The sequence below is a fragment of the Phycodurus eques genome, chromosome 1 (assembly GCF_024500275.1).
Source record: "Phycodurus eques isolate BA_2022a chromosome 1, UOR_Pequ_1.1, whole genome shotgun sequence".
Classification (NCBI taxonomy): Eukaryota; Metazoa; Chordata; class Actinopteri; order Syngnathiformes; family Syngnathidae; genus Phycodurus; species Phycodurus eques.
This window is the reverse complement of record NC_084525.1, coordinates 30,751,450-30,773,934: the sequence shown is the minus strand read 5'-3', so window position 1 is coordinate 30,773,934 and position 22,485 is coordinate 30,751,450. Positions and strand designations below refer to the sequence as shown.

Sequence of the window (22,485 nt, the reverse complement as noted above, 5' to 3'; positions counted from 1 at the left end):
ATCACAGTGAACACATACACGTTAGTGGAACACACTGGAGTCGGGGGCAGCTGATCAGTGTCTTGCTCAAGGACACCACAGCCGTGAGTCCAGGGGATGTTGGCAGATGGTCCAGTCAGGGTCTTGAACCTAGGTCCCCCACTGTGGCAGGCAATGATCTTAACCATTGGGCCACGGCTACCTGTGTAGTGTTCCCACTGTCTGACCGACATACGGCAATATTTTATGGAAGTAGTCTGATGTAGCGATTATGGATGAAATAAGAATTGTGCTTTATTTAGAAGGAAACGATGAGTTTGAAGCGGCGCCTGCGTAACTTCCCAAAAACATGCGTGGTAGTTTGAATGAAGACTCTAAATTGCCAGTAGGTGTGAATGTGAGTGCTAATGGTTGTTTGTTTGTGCCCTGTGATTGGCTGGCGACCGGTTCAGGGTGTACCCCGCCTCCCGCTCGAAGACAGCTGGGATAGGCTCCCGCAGCCCGTGACCCTAGTGAGGATAAGCGGTAAGGAAGATGGCTCGATGGATGGATGGATGAATATACAGCACAGTACAGTGATTATTTGTGACGGGCCCGTGGCGCACACTCCTGCTGATGTCAAAAATCAAAACCGGCGCTGGAGCAATTAACGAAACCAAAACGTGCAATATGCTGGTGACGGCGTATCACCAGTGCCGATGCATTCAGTCATAAGCACAGTATTGCTTATGAATGAAGCGGTAGGCACGTCATCAGCTATGCGGCAATTATTAACTTCCGTATCCACTATGGAAGTTAATTTCAGTGTGACATGTATTCCAAAGAGATTTCCATGCTATTCACATGTCTCCGGTGAACTCCACACTCACGGAATAACAGACACCCTCATGCTTCACTGAGTCACGCCTTTTTGCTGAGTGTGCACACATTTGGCGCTTACGCACGGTGGGTGTGATAGAAGTCATTACAGGAACAAGTGCGTACTTTTGAAGGTGCACATGGCAGGTGCATAAAAAACCTTTAGCATGAATGGGAGAATATGGCCCGACACAAACATTATTCCATTGTAATCTTTGAGGCATTAATCTGCAGTGAAAACTAAATTTATTTGCACCCTTGGGCTGCTGCTATAGCGGGAACACTCCAAGATGTGCCTGGACTACCGGTGTTGTGTGAAATGTCATGGTGCCTTAATAGGCGCTGGATGAAACTGCGAGCGACTTATTTAGAACAGCTTCGTCTTTGCAAAAGGCAAAGTGTTTCCACACACTGGACCATAGGACCATACTGGTGGTTTAATTATTTCCCGCTCAATAGTTTCTCATCTGTTTTGTTGTTTGCCAGCATGAGGCGACGACGTCACAGACCGGCCGAGTAATGCTTAAGGGAAGATGAGAAGGATCGGTTGAAATATGCTGTACATCTGTCATGAACAAAAAAAAAAAAATGCGTTATTTTGATTCGTAAATCTCCATAGTCATCAAACAGAATGAGTTTGAATTCGTCAAATGTTTGTCACTTTTTCGCTTTCAAATCTGCCACACAACAACGTTGCCACTTCCAGTTTGACGTATGATGTCAGCAGATGACAGGGAGTTGCTTTGTTTACAGGTATGTGCCCAAAAAAAAATTTATATCGAGGGAATGTCCATTTATTTCAATCATTTGTTTCAAAAAGTGAAACTTGTATGAGTTCACCACACACAATTTGAACATTTTCAAGCTTTTTTTCAATTTTGATGATGATAAGATCAATAAATCCAGTATTTCACAAAATTAGATTATCATGACAAAGTTCAACATTGTAGGCTCCGTGTCCCAATCTGGTCAGCAAATTAATGCCTGCAGAGGTTTTCCTCAGCCTTTAAATGGTCTCAGTCTGGCTTAGTAGGCTTCAGAATCATCGGGAAGACTGCTGACTTGACGGTTGTGCAGAAAAACATCATTGACACCCTCCATAAGGGAAAAAAGGTCTCAAAAAGAAATTGCAAAAGAAGATGGATGCTCACAGAGTGCTGTACCAAAGTACATTAACAGAGTGATAAGATGAAGGGGAAAATGTGGCCGGAAAAGGTGCACAAGTGACAGGGATGAAATCCGGGGGGCACTTCATAAGGAGTGGACTGAGGCTGGTGTCAGTGTATCAAGAACCACCACATACAGACGTCTGCATGAGAGGGACTACAGTTGTAGAATTCAATGTGTCAAACCACTCTTGAACCAAAAACAACATCACAAGGGTCTGTGCTAGGCTAAGGAGAAAAAGTACTGGTCTGTTGCCCAGTGGTCCCAAGTCCTCTTTTCAGATGAAAGGAAATTTTGCATTTCATTTGGAAATTTTAGAGCACTTCATGCTTCCCGGTGCCGATCATCTTTTTGGAGACAATGATTTTATTTTCCAGCAGGATTTGGCTCCAACTCACAAAGCCAAAACTACCTAAACCTGGTTTTAATAGCCGTGGAATAACAGTACTTGATTGCCCAGCAAACTCGCCTGACTTGAACGCCATTGAAATTTTATGGGGTTCAAGAGGAAGATGAGGGAACAGAAACCCCAAAATGCAGGTGATCTGAAGGCCAATATCAAAGCAATTTGGGCTACAATAACACCTGGACTGCACCAAAGGCTGATCCCCTCAAAGCCATGCCACCTTGATGGTGTAATGAATGTAAAAGGAGGCCCAACAAAGTAATGAGGGCATATTACTTGAATACACTTTTCAGAAGGCCAACATTTCTGTGTTTAAGATTCTTTTGTGTTGGTCACATGAAATAATCTAATTTTGTGAAATACTGGATTTATGTTTTTTTGTTTTGTTTTGTCTTTCTGCCATAATCATCAAAATTGAAACAAAGGCTTGACATTTTTCACTTTGTGTGTGGTGAACTAATATAACAAACAAGTTTGGCTGGAGGATCTTCCAATGTGAGTGGAGAGAGCATTAGCCTGTTCAAATTCCCAAAGGACCCCCCCAATTTAAGCGGGAATAGACATGACAAGTCCAAAGAACGCGGGACAAGTGGGAGCCCACAGCCTACTTGGTGCTGTGCAGTGCACATTTCTCTCTGGACTGCTTCGAAACGCTAGCTGTGCATGTGTGTGTGTGTGTCTTTTGACTCGTCGCTATTTCCAACAACTTCACCTTCACTCTTGTCATCCGTCTCGTATACAAAACTACAAACCGGTAGGGACATAACGCATGATCATCTCAATTCCTGTCAGTATCACGTTCTGTTTCGATTTCAACGGAAATATCGCTGAAGTCACTGGCACAGTCCTTCCCGTGTTTGTTTGTTTACAAGCGACCACCACCGCTCCCTCTGGCATAAGCATTGAACCGCTGACGTCACCACATGGCAACCGCATTTTAAGGTGGCTTTTTGAATGCCCAGATGGTGATTTATTTATCATCAAACTCAACGAATGTATCGCCATGCACCTGATATCATGTGACTTGTTTCTTTTAATGCTATAATGCTGAGCTTTTTTAGGACACCATTTCGTCTTCACTTGCTAAAACTAACACACACACACACTCATCCATATGAAATCCAATGTGTTATTACCTAGTATCGATACCTTACCGAAACGATTTTAGATCGATATATGTTGTCTGGAAGGCCAACTTGGCGAGCACAGATCGATGTAGTTGGATCATAGGAATATAAATCAATGCATCAATGTAGTGAATGTAGTGCATTACCCCCCTATAAAGTCTAAATCGTAAATTGGACATCGGGCAGTTTCAAAGTCCATGTCGTTTTAGCTGAAGTAAGGCGAGCTGTCGGGGGCATTAAGTGAAACGGTCTCGGTTTTATTTCCGCTTGTCATGACACGCAGTTAGGCGATGATAGATATTTGAGCGGTGTAGCTATTTATGACGGCCACTTTGCCATCGTGTTGTGTCTTTGTCACGGAATCTAACGTTTCTTTGTACTATTGTCAACGTTTTAGCACTCACCTTACTTAGCACATATTAGAAGATTGGAAATGTTTAAAACAACAGCAGATGTTAGCTGATTAGGGTTATGCAGGAAAAAAATGATCAACAGTCGGTCGACTAATCTTTCCGTTTTAAGCCCAGTTTATCAACCAATCTGGACCTCCACCATGGTGGACAAACAAATACCGATTACGTGATCGCAGGCCGTATGTGCCCTGGCTCAATAATGGTAACAAGAACTGTGCACATCCAGTTATTTGCAGGATATATTTTCCGAAGAAATGTTGAATTGATGTCCTGGACTTTTTTCATTTTATTTTATCCAATATTTGTAAGATAAAAGCCAGTAGATCATCCTTGAACTTTTCAACTCCAAATGTCACGTTTCAGTGATGTCGTCACACAAGACGCCATTCCGCTTCTGGTTGTTTTCTCTTGCTTGTTTTGGGATAATCACGTGACAGCACCTTGGTTGCTTTTGAATAATCACGTGAGAGCCCCTGTGCTGCGTGTGAGCGGAGCGGCAGTGACACGGCAAGTCTTCTTTGGAAAGCTCCACGCCACTTCTCGTCCCGCGGGTCCTGACAGCAGGTAATGATTGAGTCCTTTCTCGAGCGCAGGATTGTCTGCGAGTCTCGCTTGCCGCTCAAGCGGAAACACGTCGGATTAATCGCAAATAGACGAAGAGCAGAACGTCGTGACGGCAGTTGTGCAGCGTGTTTAATGCTCGAACGGAACTCGTTTGCTGCGTTGCTTTAGTTTGCAAATTAAAAAAGAAAAAGGACATCCACACCTCACGTGAAGTTCGCCAACGCTGAATGGAGAGAATGTGGAGCTGTAAAGTGGAGCCATGGCCAAAAAAAATTGTCACGAGACTAAGAAGTAGTAGTTAAAAGTAACCGTAGGATTCTGTATTTAAAAAAACAGAAACAAAAAAAAATAACGTTTGGACACGGCGCTCAACATACAGTAAGTACTGTTAAATTGTTGCATCTTAACGATGCATTCGGATGAATGGAAGATGGGAAGAGTGTGTATGTGTGTTTTTTTTTTTTTTTCAGGTTTACGACCATGTCTCTTTAGCAAATTCATTTGTGATGTAAATCAAAATGTATTTCAATTTTAGGGATCAAATGATACATATTGACGAAGTGAGTGATCCATATATATATATATATATATATATATATATATATATATAAGAATCATCTTTATTTGCCAAGTATGTCCAGAAAACACACAAGGAAGGCTCCGGTAGGAGGAAGGCCGCTCTAGTACGACAAGAGACAGTCAATTGACAGAAAACACTTTTGAGACATAAAGACATTGACAAAAAACAGTCACTGAGCAGTAAAGGGTTGCTAGTTATCTGGTAATGCCGGTACATAATTTTTTTGACAATTGTGCAAAAAGATGCAGAGTCCTCTAGCACTTAGAGCAGTTCTAAAGACTAATAATGCAATAGTCCGGTGCAATGACCATTGTGCAAAGGGCGCTGAGACGTCGAGCGAGTAGTGCGATAATCTGGGACAATGTTGATTGTGCAAATGTTGCAGATACTCCTCAATCAGTGTGCAAATGGAGCAGATGCTACTCTGGCATGAGTGGCCAGTATTGGTCAACAACAGATATGCAAATAGTCCAGCGTGGCGAGACAACTACAGTGAGTGCACGAGTAACCAAACCAGACTGTGATGGAAGAACACAGGACTGATTCGATGACCGCTGTGTATATAGACAACCCCAATTCAAATGAAGTTGGGACGTTGTGTTAAACATAAATAAAAACAGAATACAATGATTTGCAAATCATGTTCAACCTATATTTAATTGAATACACTACAAAGACCAGATATTTAATGTTCAAACTGATAAACTTGATTGTTTTCAGCAAATAATCATGAACTTAGAATTTTATGGCTGCAACACGTTCCAAAAAAGCTGGGACAGGTGGCAAAAAAGACTGAGAAAATTGAGGAATGCTCATCAAACACCTGTTTGGAACATCCCACAGGTGAACAGGCTAATTGGGAACAGGTGGGTGCCATGATTGGGCATAAAAGGAGCTTCCCTGTATTGCTCAGTCATTCACAAGCAAAGATGGGGCGAGGTTCTTATCTTTGTGATCAAGTGTGTGAGAAAATAGTCAAAGAGATTAAGGACAATGTTCCTCAACGTACAATTGCAAGGAATTTAGGGATTTCATCATCTACGGTCCATAATATCATCAAAAAGTTCAGAGAATCTGGAGAAATCACTGCATGTAAGCGGCAATGCCGAAAACCAACATTGAATGCCGTGAGCTTCGATCCCTCAGGCGGCACTGCATCAAAAACCGACATCAATGTGTAAAGGATATCACCACATGGGCTCAGGAACACTTCAGAAAACCAATGTCAGTAAATACAGTCAGTCTTTCGCTTACAATTTTTTACATTTCATTTAGAAAAGCACCATGCCTGTGGTGAAACTGGAGGAATGTCGAGAAAAGATTCGCAAAGAGTTGAACAACGTTGTGGACTTCTGGCTGAAATACTCTCATGACACTGTTTTTGGGTACTGTACTCACCCCTGCTTGCCACTGAAAAGAATTCATGGTTAACCTAAATACTAATGAAAATTTCAATGTCTAAAAGCTGTGTCCAGCACTGTTGATTGCAGCCTGTTTCCTGTTTCAGCGGCTTCTTCAATTGTATTGGGAAGAACGGGACGGTTTATGATGAGCTGAAATATGTCTGGTTGCAGGGTAGACAGGTAAGCCTCAGTGGTTGATATGTCAAGCAGGTAAGTCCACACTTGGCCATTGTCGTCTTAAATAAGCTTTCTCTTTCCCAGGTGTGGATGTACTGTCGCCTCTATAGAACAATGGCTAGATTCCACAGGCCTGAAATCCTTGAAGCAGCAAAAGCTGGTATGTGCGTTAAAGTCAGGTCCTCGTGCACTTATTGAGACTGACAAAAATTGTTCGACAATTGTTTTCTAAATGTCTGAAATTTCCCAACCACAGTTGCAGTTTATTCTTCCACTATGCTGTGACCTGTGTTTCTTTCTTAGGGCTGCACAATTTGACGATATCTTCATTGGCCATGTATTTAGTCACGATGCAGTCTGATAGTCATGAGCACCAGTGCATGGTCGTGACGTCACTCAGTTCAGTGGAAGTGGTACTGCAACAAGATTTTGAAAAATGTTATTGTTGGTGAAGATGCTGGGAGGGAGGAATCTACTATTGTATGTGACATTATTGCTTGGCCAGTATTAGCAGTAAGGCATCCCTATCCTTGGCATAGGGTGGTCGACATTGCAGACTAGAAATGTTTCTATCCAACATGTGGAACAAGCCTTATTATTCTGCTGGTTACTGAATGTCGGTATACTATCTGCTGATGCATTCTGCAAGCGTTGCTTGTTTGAATCTAAACAAGCAAATCATCATGACGTGGCTGCAAGATCCCTTTTGAAATGAGACGCTTTCTGTCCTATTGGCAAATGTTCACGTGACTTTGATCAGCTTCAAAACGGATCATTTTAAATCCTAACAGTCCTGATACAGTAATAATGGCCTTATATCTCGAGCCAAAGTCAGAAGGTCAGACAGATCTCAGCATGTCAGCAAAACATGGCGTAATAATCTGTGTAAGAATCACAGTTCCGTTTGTACTGTCCAAAATAGAAATTGCACAACTCAGCCTTTTTTTCAGCCAAGGAGTTGCAACGTGATATAAGCCTGATATTTTGTGTTGCCCTGAGTGCAAAACGTTACAAAGCATATGCGTGAGCCAGCAGTGGTTTTTAGGATTAAAATAATTAGTCGATTATTCGACATGTCAACTTTACCACCGTGCAATGACAGTTAGAGCGTGATGTCGATTAATTGCCAATCACGTGGTTTTGTAATTTACATTAACAACATGGATGCAAGCGGTACAGAAAATGGATGGATGGAGTGTGAGGTGTCTCAACTGCCTAGCTTGCTCTCGTTACACAGGTGCCAGTTTCAAAGGAGCCACATGGCTACTTATTCACCGCTCATGCATTACTAGTTAACTGTTACTGCTCATTTTGGAAGCTCTGTTTGTTGTCGATGAATGATGACACATTGCCAAAGAACTTGCTGTTCTGTCAGCGCAAATCTGACTGCAAGAATTGAAAGTGACTTGTGAACTACAATGATGAAAGGAACGCCGACGGACCTCTTAGTTAATGAGAGGCAATGACATCTACAGGAATACATTTCAGATTCTTTTGGAGTGAGTTTTAATTAACTTTATCTACGTTACGTTAGTGTTTATTTGAAGTTTTGATGAAGATGAAAATGTTCCTCGTGGCTGTTACAGCGCAACTCTGACTGCAAAAAGTGTTTTCTGAAAAAAAATGTAAAACATTTTTATAGGATTCGGACACAATAGAAAACTATATGGACGTGATTCAATATTATTCTTCTTGTTTTCTGTGAAGTTTAAAGTAAATCTGACGATGCGCTTGCTCTCAGTGTGACTCGGAAAATGAGATGGCTCAAGCGCACTTCGCCACTTTTTGTTGTTTAAAGTTAGCTAGCTTAGTTAGCTCAGCGGCAACCATTGTACTTACGAACTCAAAACCACTGGATGATCGCAATTTCAGCAAGGCAAGATCATATGCTAAAATAATCTGGATAGACTATTTTTGGTGTTATAGGCAAAGTGTTTTAGTGAACACATCAATGACTCTCAAGCAGCTGGCGACATGCCCATTAGCTTGAGCCGTGGGAGTTTGCTAAGCTATCGGGGTCCACATATAATCAACAGTACAAATAATCGATTAGTACAGCACATAGTTAATCAATATAATAGTTACACATGATTCATGGAGTCAGTAGTTATTCAAAATACATGTAAAAAGCATTAACACAAAAGACACCAATGAATAATTTGATAAGCTCCATCTATCCATTCTCTTATCCTGTTCAGTGTCGTGGGGCGCTAGAGCCTATCCCCGCTGACTTCAGACGAAAGGCAGACTACACCCTGAACTGGTCGCCAGTCAGTCACAGGGCACATATAGACACGGACGACCATTTGCACTCGCATTCACACCGTCACTAAGTGGAAACTGAACCCACGCTGCCCACACCAAAGTCAGACAAGTGTACCACTACACCATCCGTGACTCCTAATTTGATAAGATATGACGCTTGTCCTCATTGGGTCACGGGCTGCTGGAACCTATCCCAGCTATCTTCGGGCTGGAGGCGGGGTAGACCCTGAAACGGTCGCCAACCAATCGCAGGACACATAGAGACAAACAACCAATCGCACTCACATTTACACCTACGGGCAATTTAGAGTCCCACGCATGTTTATGGGAAGTGGGAGGAAACCGGAGTGCCCGGAGAAAACCCACCCAGGCACGGGGAGAACATGCAAACTCCACACAGGCGGGGCCGGGATTTGAACCCCGGTCCCCAGAACTGTGAGGCTGATGTGCTAACCAGTCTTCCACCGTGCTGGCGATATGAAATCAAATACTGTTAAAACAAAAAAAAAAGATTTTGATCCTCAAGCATCACCTCTCAGATGAAAAGAGTATCAAGTGGATATAATAAAACCAAATAGCTTGCTCACAACGGGCGCTTAACATGGGCTCGTTTTTGGCAGGCTATGACCGTTTGCGGGTGGCTACTGGCTCCTGCGTTGGGCCCTGTTGGTGGGCTGTTGGTGGGTGGGGCCCCCATGCTCTCCGAGGGTGGTGGGGGCAGTGGCGGTGGTGGGACACGCTGGGTAGGGGGTGGGGGGGTTGGGCGTGGGGGGCGGTGGTCCGGCGCCTGTGCCCCTCAGGGGTCAGGGTGCTTTGGTTGGGCTGGGGACCTCCCTGGGTCCTGGGGGGTTGGGTCAGTGGCTTCCCCCGCTGGACAGGCTGGCTGGCTTGGCCCCCCCCTTGCGGGTGGTGGGGGCCGGGCTCACCCTTCCTCAATGTGCCGGCTCAGCAACTCCGTACACATGCATGACTAACATGCATGTGATATGGTGCATTCACTAATAAGTTCGATAGAAGCGCTAAAGGCTTTAATTGCTTGTGCTGGGACCGCTAACAACAACAGAGGTTGTACTAACATATCAACTCACAGTTCTTACTGGTATTCAGACACTAAAAAGAATCCCTCCGCACCACTCATCAGTTGCACTCATTTCCCACATCCTGTTCTCCCCTTTTCTGTCCTCTCTCATCACATTCTTTTGGTTAGTTATGGCATGTCCCCGCCGGGTGTGTACACCCCCATCCACAAATAAGAACACGATTTGACTGTTGTAACATTATGTGTGCTCAAATATCTAGATTGTCTAACTATTGTTCTGTTGTGGTTGTCACCCCTACTCCCCATGTCCACTCTGTCTGCCCCCTAAATCCCTTTTCTGTCCGGCTGCATCTTCAATAAACACCAGAATAATTGAAACATTAAAAAATAAGCAGAGGGAGTATTTCAAACTCTCCTGTTGCACAGCAAAACTGTTCCAGCACAAAGGTAAACAGATCCACCATTCTGCTAGGCCATGCAGCTGAATAGGACAGTTTATTTTATTTTATTGAATTTATTTTTAAAAAGGATGTTTTCAGTCATTGAGTGCTATTGTCTCTTACATTTCAGGAGGGACTTTCCTCAGGAAGTTTGCTCGTGTTTCCAGCAGCAATGGTCAGATGAAGTGTGCGTTCTGTTTAACACGAGATGGTAAAGCAGTGAAAGTACAGAGGACAATCTTCAGTGAGTGTTTCTACATCATGGCTTTAGACGAACTGAGCAGAGTCACTGGTGACAAGGACATGCAGGTACAAAATTTTAAAAATACACATGCCCAGTAAAAGACACTGGAATTCATGATTGTTAGATTTAGATTTCTCTCTTTACTATGTATTATTATTCATGTCCATGCACCCTTCTGATAAGTGTCATCTTTAAAAGGAATTAAAATGACTTTCTTTCTGTACACTGTATACAGTATGTAGTAGGGGTGGAAAGGTTCACAAAATCCAAGGTTCGGTTTGTAGCTTGGTTTTGTGGTCACAGTTTTTTATTCTGTTCGGTACACTGACTATTAGGAAAATCAATTGTCTTGTAGAGTTAGGTTAAAGTAAAAGTATGTTTGTCGTATTATTACTTTATTGTTGTTGTATTATAATTTAAATGACTTTTATTAATCAGAACTATCTATCATACATGCATATCAATGGCCTTTCGGCGAAATTTGACGTTTTGAACTAAAAATAGACCATTTACGTAAACCGTATAGATCTAACTGTTTTTTCCTGGAGGGGATGGGGGTTAGCCGTTGCTGACGTCATAGGCTGTTTCGTACTCCTTGAACGCTGGCAGCTAGATCCATTCCACCATCCACACATAGATGTAATTTCTGAATATTACTCCGCAGCGGACGAATATGCGAGCGCATTGTTCTGAGGTTCCGCCTGTGTGTTCGGGACCTGCTTTGGACAAGTCACAGGAGTTGACGAGACCAGAAAAAACACTTCTGACACTTCTGCTGTTAAGAAGTAACGGTACCTTTACTCCGTTACAATGATGTAAATGTCGCTCGCTACTTTTATTGATCAATTATTGCTTATCTATCAACTATTTCATGCGCAAGACTACGACTTCCGCATCGGGCGCTGTTTGCGGCAATCCAATTTGAGCGCTAGTGACGTTTAAGTCTAGTTCACCAATCAAGCAACAAAAGAAAGTCACATGACCTCGCACCAAAGTCTTCCATTGGGCTTCCCCGGGCATAGGTATTAACGCTAGATAAGCCAGCCCAGCTGATTCTCATGCCTACCTGGCCACCATTTTGGGAAGGCGTCGTTACCATGAAGGAAACGGCGAGCTACTGCCAGGGGGCAATAAGTATACCCACACCTGCTCGGTGCCTCTCACCGTGGGCAACTCCAGAGTGTAAGAGAGTCCAAACCCTCTCAAGAGGACTGGTACCAGAGCCCAAGTCGTGTGTGGAGGTGAGGTGACATTCCACGTCCCTAGAGCCAGCTTCTGTAGCCGGGGATCGGGGCGCCAAGGTCCCTGCCTTCGGCCACCGCCCGGTTCACACTGCACCCGACCCCTTTGGACGCTCCCACGGGTGGTGAGACCATGGGAAGGGGGACCCACGTTACCCTTTAGGGCTGTGCTCGACCGGGCCCCATGGGTGCAGGCGCGGCCAGCAGGCGCTCATCTTCGAGCCCCACCTCCAGGCCTGGCTCCAGAGGCGGGCCCCGGTGACCTGTATCTGAGAAAGGGAACCTATATGCATATTTTTATAGACCCACAGATCCTGCGTTGGAGAGAGAAAGATGCGGAAGTACCTTTGTAAGCTTACATCTTCTACAGAATCTGTCTCGCTTCTCTCCAATGCAAGGTCTCTGATGACACGCTACGCTGCGATATGCTTGGCTGCTGCATTCCTGGAAGGGCATGAAGGCCAACTTGCTACTGTGCTCTGGAGTGTACGCACTGCTTCACCTCATTGGTAAAGGAGGAAAAAAAGAGTTGCGCATGTTATAAACCGAATGGAACCGATGCAGACCGAACTGAACCAGCCGAACCAAACTGTTTGGATGGTTATCAAAAACCGTTCAACCACTAGTATGTAGCCTATTCTAGGCTCGAGCAAGACACTGCATTCTAGTGAATGAGACACAGAGAAACGTTTCAAAGCCATATATGTGCTTGGTTTATGGGTAATATCTGCTCATAACCCTGTATTTGATGTGTCCTGTTCATTTTTTTTTTTCCGTTGCACTCATTCAAATGGGGTTGCACTGTGTTGCACTCACACTATTCACATTTCCCACTAAGTACCGTACCGAGGTATTTTGTCGTAAAATATATATATATTTTTTTTTTAGTACCGGTAGTATAAAAAAAAGCAAAAGATTTTGCAACACCAATCAATTCATACATCTTAAAGGCCAGTACCCAAAAAGCAGAAAGGCAGTCATTGGTTGACTATCTTCCGACAAGTTGTGTGTGGGAGCCAGGAGAATGAAACGGCTTCAAACTAGTTCCAGGGCACAAGTTACCACGGGTGCACGCCACACGGAATCTCAGCTTGGAGCGTTCCAACATGGATAAAGTAAAGTGTGTATAAATATAGACATAGAAATAAAATAGTGATGGAAAAAATATTAGACCCCTTGTTTCTTCAGTTTATTTTTCATGTGTAATACCAGGTACAATTAAAGGTAATTTTGTTTGGACAAACATAATTGTGAGAACAAAAATAGCTCATAAGAGCTTATATCTAGCTCTAGCCATTATCCATGGTTTTCCTGATAATACCCGAAATTATATTTAATAATACAATTAGGCTTTTGTATTCTCATGCCTTTAGTGGTACCAGGTATTATAATGAACAATAAAGTGAAGAAATCGGTGGGCTAATATTTTTTTCATGATTATATACATATACTGCATACAGAGGTATAATTTTATGTACATACAAACACAAATATTCATCATATAATATACAGCGGCTGAAATAAGTATTTGCCGCATCACCATTTTTCTCACTAAACATATTTCCAAAGGTGCTATTGACATGAACTTTTCACCAAATGTTGGGAACAACCCAAGTAATTCATACATACAAAGAAAGTAAGCAAAGCAAAGCAAATGTATTTATATAGCGCATTTCATACACAAGGTAACTCAATGTGCTTTACATGATTAAAAGCGTTTAAAAACAAAGGAAAAAAACTGCTTATAAACATTTAAAACAAAGACAAAAAAAGTACAATTAAAACAGCATACAGTGAAAGAAATATCATTTAAAAGTGGAAATGCTCTAAAAAGCATGAGGAAAAAAACGTTTTTAACCTGGATTTAAAAACATTCACACTTGGGGCTGACCTCACTTCTGTTGGCAACTTACTCCATTTGCGTGCAGCATAATAGCTAAATGCTGCTTCACCATGTTTGCTTTCTCCCTAATTCCCTCTATTTCTTTTTGTTTATATCATGTAAGTAGCTTTTTGTATTAAAAAAAAAACAGAAACACAAGATTGCTTCCTTACTTAGACTATCAGAAAAAGATTTTCCAAAACACCAACCAATATTATTGTGCAAACCAGATCAAAGGACATCAGAGATTATCAAAATAAAATACAAAAAGTGATGAAAGGTGACCTTTGGATAAGATCTTCAAACAAATGCTGTAAACATAAAATGCTGTTTTTAAATGGGAATTTTATTTATGAATGAAAAAAAATATTCAAAGCTAACTGGCCCTGTGTGAAAGTTGGGAAACCCTCAGCAGCAACAACTGAAATAAAGCGTTTTCTATAACTGCCAATGACACTTTCACATCTCTGTGGAGATATTCTGGCATTCTCTTCGTAGCAGAATTGTTTTAATTCGGCAACATTTAACTGTTTTCGAGCAGGAACAGCCTTATCAGAATCAGAATTCATCTTTATTTGCCAAGTATGTCCAAAACACACAAGGAATTTGTCTCCGGTAGTTGGAGACGCTCTAGTACAACAGACAGTCAATTTACAGAACACTTTGGAGACATAAAGACATTGACAAAAAACAATTGTGCAAAAAGATGCAGAGTCCTCTAGCACATAGAGAGAGCAGTGCAAATGACTAATATTGCAATAGTCCGGTGCAATGACCATTGTGCAAAGGGCGCTGAGACTTCAAGGAGTGTATGCGGTTTAAAGTGACGAGTAGTGCGATAATCTGGGACAATGTTGGTTGTGCAATGTTACAGATACTCCTCAATCAGTGTGCAAATGGAGCAGATGCTAATCTGGAATGAGTGGCCAGTATATGCAAATAGTGCAGCATGGCGAGACAACTACAGTGAGTGCACGAGTAATACATAATTGGCCCCACAGAAATGAAACAACGAACTCAAGTCAAAAAATTGCCAGCTTGTTGTAATGGAATTATAGGTTAGCTGTTTACAGAAGTTGATTGCAAGAGGGAAGAAGCTGTTGGAATGTCTACTAGTTCTAGTTTGCATTGATCGGCAGCACCTAACTGAGGGAAGGAGCTGGAAGAGCTGGTGACCGGGGTGTGGAGGGTCCGAGAGGATTTTGCATGCCCTTGTCTTAGTTCTGGCAGCGTGCAAGTCCTCAATGGTGGGTAGGGGGGTACCGACAATCCTTTCAGCAGTTTTGATTGTCCGTTGCAGTCGGAGTTTGTCCTTTTTTGTAGCAGCACCAAACCAGACTGTGATGGAAGAACACAGGACTGATTCGATGACCACTGTGTAAAACTGTCTCAGCAGCTCCGGTGGCAGGCTGTGCTTTCTCAGAAGCCGCAGGAAGTACATCCTCTGCTGGGCCTTTTTGAGGACGGAGTTGATGTTGGTCGCCCACTTCAGGTCCTGAGAGATTGTAATTGCCAAGAACTTGAAGGTCTCAACGGTTGACACAAGGCAGCTGGACAACGTGAGGGGCAGCTGTGGCGAAGGATGCCTCCTGAAGTCCACGATCATCTCTACAGTCCTGAGCGTGTTCAGCTCCAGGTTGTGTCGGCCGCACCACAGCTCCAGCCGCTCCGCTTCCTGTCGATATGCATACTCGTCACCGTCCTTGATGAGGCCGATGACAGGGGTGTCATCTGCAAACTTCAGGAGTTTGCAGATGACAAACTGTCCTTTTCAAATCTTCAGTAGAAGGTATTCAAGTCGTTGGCTAGTATGCTATTGTTCTCAGCTTGGGGGGGATCGTCGCTTGTAATTAGTCAGCGATTGGAATGCATGCCAGACTGATTTAGACTCGTTTGCGCTAAACTGATTTTCCAACTTTGCTGCATAGATCCCCTTTGCAATGTTAATTTCTTTAGTCACCTGGTTTATAGCTCAATTATACAGGGCCCTGTCCCCGCTCTGATATGCGTCCTCCTTAGCTTGGCGAAGCTGCTTAAGTTGTTGTTGAATGTGCGAAATGATTTTGTTGGTACACAAATCTCTTCACAGAAACTGATATAGGATGTGACAGTGTCCGTATATTCATCCAGGCTGCCAGCTGAATTTTCAAACACACTCCAGTCTGTGCAGTCTAAACAGCTTTGAAATTCCATCTTTGCTTCATTGGTCCACTTTTTCACTGTTTTCACTGTAGGCTTCGCGCATTTAAGTTCTTGCCTGTACGTCGGTATTAAGTGAATTAAGCAGTGATCAGACGAGCCCAGGGCTGCACGAGGTATAGCACGGTATGCGTTTTTTACCGTAGTGTAGCAGTGGTCTTATTTTCCCTGGTAGGACAGTCGATGTGCTGCTTGTATTTAGGGAGTTCGTGGTTGAGTTCAGCTTTGTTAATTAGCTTTGTCAATTATTGTTAATTATTAACAATTATTAAGGTCATGCCACAGTATTTCTCCAAAACCTTTGTTTTTATTTAAGCCATTCGGAAGTTGACTTGATGGTGTTTTTTGAATCGTTGTCCTGCTGCAGTACCTAAGTGCGCTTCAGTTTGAAGTCACAAACTGATGGTCGAATATTCTCCTTCAGGGTTTTCTGGTAAAGAGCAGAATTCATGGTTCCATCAATCACAGCAAGTCGTCCACATCATGAAGGAGAAAAGCAGCCCCAGACCATCACACTACCACCTCCATGTTTGCCTGTTGGTATAATGATCTTTTTCTGAAATGCTGTGTTACATATACATTGCGCCAGATGTAATGAGACACACACCTTCCAAAAAGTTCAACTTTTGTCTCATCAGTCCATAGAATATTCTCCCAAACGTTTTGAAAATCATTCATATGTTTTTGTTTGTTTGTTTGTTTTTTTGCAAAAGACAAGCCTTTATGTTCTGTTTGGTCATCAAGGGTTTTCTCCTTGGAACTCTGCCATAGATGCCAGTTTTGCCGTTTTGTGGTTCGCTGGAGTCCCAAAGCCATTTCCACACTGATAGATGTCCATCCATCCATTTTCTGAGCCGCTTCTCCCTCACTAGGGTCGCGGCCGTGCTTGAGTCTATCCCAGCTATCATCGGGCAGGAGGCGGGGTACACCCTGAACTGGTTGCCAGCCAATCGTAGGGCACACATAAACAAACAACCATTCGCACTCACATTCACACCTATGGGGAATTTAAAGATTTCAATTAACCTACCATGCATGTTTTTAGGATGTGGGAGGAAACCGGAGTGCCCGAAGAAAACCCACGCAGGCACGGGGAGAACATGCAAACTCCACACAGGCGGGACCGGGGATTGAACCCCGGTCCTCAGAACTGTGAGGCAGATGCTCTTAACTAGTCGGCCACCAATTACTTTATTTCTCATCTGTTCTTGGATTTCTTTGGGTTGTGGCATTTTGTTGCAGCTTTTTGAGATCTTTTGGCTGACTTTAGTTTGTCAGACAGGTTCTGTTTAAGTTATTTCTTGATCAAACAGGTCTGTAAGTAATTAGGCTTGGGTGTGGTCAGTGAAAATGAACTCAGCTTTCCCAATAAATTTGATTAGCCACAGTTAATTCATGATTTAACAAGGGGGGGGCAATCAATTACTTTTTCACACAGGGCCTTCTAGTTTTAAATATTTTTTTCTTAATTTAAAAAAATATATATTTGAATTTAAAAGTTGCATTTTATGCTTGGGTTATCTTTGTCTGATATTAAATTTTTTTGATGATCTTAATTATTAAAGTGAGGAAACTATGCAATACACAAACAATTTCAGAAAGGTGGGGAAAAAAAGGTCACTGTAGTTGACCAAGGTATCGTAATCCAGACTCCACACCCAGCAATGGAAATACAGTGCAAGCAAGATCAATGTTGACCGTTCCAATCTGAATTAAATTCTTCTGCCTGGTGGAAATGTTGCTTTAGAGGTCTATCTTTCGCTGCCATGCTTACTCACATCTGGATATTAAGTAACTGTCAGTAGGGTTCCTGCTTTTCATACAAACAGTATTTTTTAAGATTGTTTGAAATTATGGCTGCAATAGCCTTAAAAGGGTAACTGCCCTAACATTTGACTTGTACTGCTTCTTTTGTTCCCAGCAAGAGGCTGAACAGATGATGGTGCAGCTCATCTTCTGGGTTCAGGTTGACCCAACAGGTTTGGGCCGACCCAGCCTACCTGGTGACACACCCACCAACAGCATGGCAGTTCCAATGATGCTGATGTGCCTCGTGCAGCAACTCACTGACGGCCGTGGTCAGGGAGCAGTCTTGAAATACAAAAAGTTGAGCAGCTGGTGCGTGCAGAAGATTCTCGAACATGTCCAGGTTTGAAAACATTGTCATGTACTATAATTGCAAGTGCTTTCATGTGTACTATTGTACCATGCAAAAAGTCTCAGGCCACTGTATGTGCAGTATTTCACATCAGTCATTAGTCATTTTGACATAGTAGGGCAGATAATATAATGACTATGGTGGTTATGCAATGGAGCCCCTAATGGTGTGGTGGATGAGGTGGGAAACAAATTCTAACGTGACTACGTACTAATTTGCCCATATTCATGTGTGTCAAGGCTGTGCATGCTAGAAGGTCCCTTGCTAGATATTTTTGCTGGCTTCTCATTTTTATGGTAGCCACTCCCACTTGTGGCATTAGCTCTTTGACTTATTACAACAGTAGAAAATATTAGCACTAGTAGCGTAGCGGTACATGCTTGCTACCTTTTGTACAGATGACTCGGGTAAAATTCCCGGCCAGTGCCCCAGTACCGATCCACTGCTGGTCCAAGCCCGGATAAATAAGGGCGGGGTTGTGTCAGGAAGGCCATCTGGCATACAAACTTTGCCAAACATATAATGTGAGTGACTTGCTGTGGCGACCACTAATGGGACGAGCTGAAAGTCGCAACACCACCAGTCAAAAATAAGATTGTTTCAGAAATGTGAAGATAGTGTCTTTTTCATATCTGCTGAATAAACCCCACATTTATCCTCTTTGTACAGAGAGATGGCACAGCTGTTTTAGAGAATGTGTCGTTGGAGGGGGCAGAGCTACCAGGTTGTCAGGGCCGCCTGCAGAATCCAGGTAAATTAGCCACTGTTTGCAAAGCATGCAAGTAAGCGATCAAACATGCTTGCTCTTTGGCCCAGCTCCAGCAAGGCTGTTTTCCCCCTCCAACCTATAATTTAGCATTTCCTGTTTTATGTCTCCTCACTCTCAACACGTTAATTTAGGCCATGCCCTGGAAGCAGGCTGGTTCCTACTTCAATACACTACTCAATGGGGGGACAAGGAGCTGCAGGAGACAGCCATCAATAAGTTTGTGGAGTTACCCTTTCAGTATGGCTGGGATAAAGAGCACGGTGGCCTCTTCTACTTCCTGGATGTAGATGGGCACTGTCCCACCCAGGTAATTCAGTCATCACTACCTGGGATTTTATTTGCACTTTAAAATCCCACCTTTGGCATTTATAGTATATAGACAATTTACACATGTAATTTATCGCCATACTTTAGGATGTATTTTATGCATCTTAATGATATTCTAATAATATCAATATCTGAAAATGTTACTAGAGTGATCAATACTATTCTCAGTGGACATGAATATTATGCTTTCATGTCTTTTTTCTTTTTCTTTCTCTTGTTAGGAGTGATAGTGCAATATACACTGGGTTGAAATGTAAAATAATGTTTTGAGTTTCTCAAATTCATGTGTACAGGTAAAAATGTGTTTACACGCCATTTATTGTAACTTATCATTTAAAAAGTGGTGCTGAAATGTTTAACGCCTCTTAACTTGGTTTCAGTGGTGATCACAGATTACGATTGGTTTATCTGTGCCATGAAAAGTGGCCATGTTCTCCACTCGCTTGCTTTATTTTGAAGTTATCCAGTAGTCATTCAACCTGCCTCAGAAAAAAACCCACTGACATTCACACCACGATTGTATATTTCCCCTGTAAAGATTAAAAGAATAACCTGTAAAAATGAGAGTACAAGCCTAACAAAAATAAGTATTGTTTTTTCTTGTCTAATAATAAATCAGATGCCCCTTTATGTTTGAGCAGTTGGAGTGGAGTATGAAACTGTGGTGGCCTCACTGTGAGGCTCTTGTCGCCTTCCTCATGGCCTACAGCCAAACCAAAAGGCCTGGACTGCTGGAGAAATTCTCTCAAGTTTATGACTACACATTTAGCCACGTGAGTATACGCATCATACATCAAACTTTTCAAACCACCACACACCTATTCATCTTTTTTTCTATAGGTGATAAGAGCAGATCAACTTTTTGGTCGATCATACTGTATTTGTGTTTAGTACAGATGCCGTTAGCAAAGGGTGAAAACTGACTCGCCGACCATTTTTAAAGCCATTTTAACTAACATAATACAATAACATGGAGCTGTTTGTTACATCAAAAGAACATAGCATTTTAATGGGGTTGTGGTGACATTTTCCACTCATTGTCAAAACTGATTTGCATTATGGTTCTTTAATTGACATGTGACATGCTGCCTGTGTGCAGTTTTCTGATGACCAACATGGTGAATGGTTTGGCTATCTGTCACAAGATGGAAAAGTAGTTCTGGATTTTAAAGGGGGTCCCTTTAAAGGTGAGAGTAACATTGCTTGTTGGATGATTATCCCAGTTTTGCCAATGAAATAAATGCCTCTAGAATCTAGATGACTGCAACTCTTTTCTCTGCAGGGTTCTTCCATGTACCACGCTGCCTGTATATGTGCGAGCGTATTCTGGATGATCTGCTGGATAATAAAGCATGAACATTCTCTCCATTGTGTTTTAGATTAGAAGAGAAACATATTTTTAAACTGTTGCAAATCAAAGTATAATGAATGTATTTTTTAAAATATTATAGCTGTATGTGTGTATCTTCAGTTGCAGATTTATTATGAAATAAAACACTCCCATGATGAGTCCGTCCATCCACCAATTTTCTACACCGCTTCTCTTGTTCAGGGTCGTGGGGAGCTGGATCTTAACCCAGCTAACTTTGGGCAAGAGGCAGGGTGACTGACTGGTCGCCAGTCCAATCTCAGGGCCCATAGAGACAGACAACTGTTCACACTCACTACATGGTGCAATTTGGGCTATAATTAACCTATCATCCATGTTTTGGAATGTGAGAGGAAGTCCTGGAGAAGTTCTACGCAAGCGTGGGGTGAAGATAGACAGACATTCCACACAGACTTGAGCCTGTCCTCCAGCAGTGAGGCAGAAGAGCTAACCACATGCTCCTCTGCATGTGCGGGCCACGCCTCCCGAAAAGACTTGCTGTGCACCTCCAAATGAGTTGTGCCCTGCCATGAAGTGGTGTAGCCTTTCGTGTCAATATTAGTATATTATTTAATTACTCTAAATTTGTTCATTTCCGCCAGTAACAAAGAGTTAAAGATGAGAATCAAAACAAAATCAAAATAAGAAAAACCGTGTTTGTCATTTGCATATAGTATGTCAATTCTAAGTACACAACACCTGTGTGAGCTAACTGCTTTTAAACTTAGCCCAGCATTCAGCGCTTCCACAGCAGTAACCTATGTGAGAATTTATTCTCCACTTTGAGAAACATGTTTTCAGACCACAGGCGCACAATACTGCATAAAATAAAAGGCCACACCGTGTTGCTTCAGCTTGCGTTTGAGGGACGTTTCGTGACCCAAGTGAATGGAAGGAAGGACACCATGGCCAACCCGTCACAGAAAGTTGCCGGGTACGCCGACTCAACTCTTCTAAAGCTAAGTCAGTCATGGGCTCCTGAGTCATCTGCCTGTGTGTAATATTTGTTTCATAACAATGCTTAATGCGTGTTTGCGTGACTGTGCATGTGCACACGTGTGCATGGCCGCCGTGGCATATACCTGTTTTAATGTGTGTGTGCGCGCGTGCATTTTTGTTAGCGTTAAAATGTGTCCCCTCAAGCTGACCGAAAGCCCACCCAACGGATGTGCTCTGGTGCCGACACTGCCCCCTGTTTTCACTACCACCTGACCTCCATAGCTCAGACTTATAAACCCTCTTTGACACACCTATTCCAGACTGCCTATTCAAATTTCCCATATTATTTGCTCTTTGAGTTGATGTTTTGTTCTGTTATTTTTATTGTATTGCTTCATTTCTTTTAATTATGTTTGTATGGTGACCTTGAGTGGCTTGAAAGCCGCCTATAACCCGCGACCCTAGTGAGGATAAGCGGAATTGAAAAAGGATGGATGGAATATTATTATTATGGCTCTGTGGTGAGAAGTTGCAGTGAATGATGCGATGAGTGCTGCAAAGAGACGTGCTAACAAACTGCACTGGATTTGATGTCATCACAGCGATCTGTGCCAGACTTCAAAATGTTTCACCACAGAGGTAGGCTCTCACTTCATGTGCTGCCAGCCTCCATTGCACAATGATATGCTGCAGCAGCATACAAAATGAATGAGTTGGTTGATGACGCACTACGTTGTGCTAATAAAAGGAACTTTTAAAACACTTACCACGTTGCACTTGGTTTGCACGGCACCCACCGGATAGGGTGCAGGGACGCTGTGGCATGGTGCAAGCATGTCCATATTTGGTGCTCGTTGCTAAGTAACTGAACAAGAAGTAGCCTGGTGACTTTCCTGCTGCTTTGGATGAAAATTAGGCTGCAGCCTGCCAGTATGTATT

General features: G+C 42.7%; 1 protein-coding gene across 5 annotated transcripts in view; it reads left to right on the top strand.

The window, feature by feature from the left end:
* renbp (renin binding protein) overlaps positions 1 to 20,747 on the top strand; it is a 33,403-nt gene extending 12,656 nt beyond the window's left edge. For 3 of the 5 annotated variants that reach the window (XM_061687415.1, XM_061687407.1, XM_061687432.1), the window contains 10 exons: positions 6,370 to 6,479; positions 6,602 to 6,677; positions 6,759 to 6,834; positions 10,549 to 10,727; positions 17,906 to 18,133; positions 18,812 to 18,893; positions 19,043 to 19,218; positions 19,880 to 20,011; positions 20,338 to 20,425; positions 20,521 to 20,747. In XM_061687415.1, coding sequence (XP_061543399.1) covers positions 6,370 to 6,479; positions 6,602 to 6,677; positions 6,759 to 6,834; positions 10,549 to 10,727; positions 17,906 to 18,133; positions 18,812 to 18,893; positions 19,043 to 19,218; positions 19,880 to 20,011; positions 20,338 to 20,425; positions 20,521 to 20,594 — 1,221 coding nt within the window. In that variant the 3' untranslated portion in view covers positions 20,595 to 20,747. The other 2 variants (XM_061687424.1, XM_061687441.1) reach the window with 2 other exon arrangements.
* Positions 20,748 to 22,485: the final 1,738 nt, after the last annotated feature.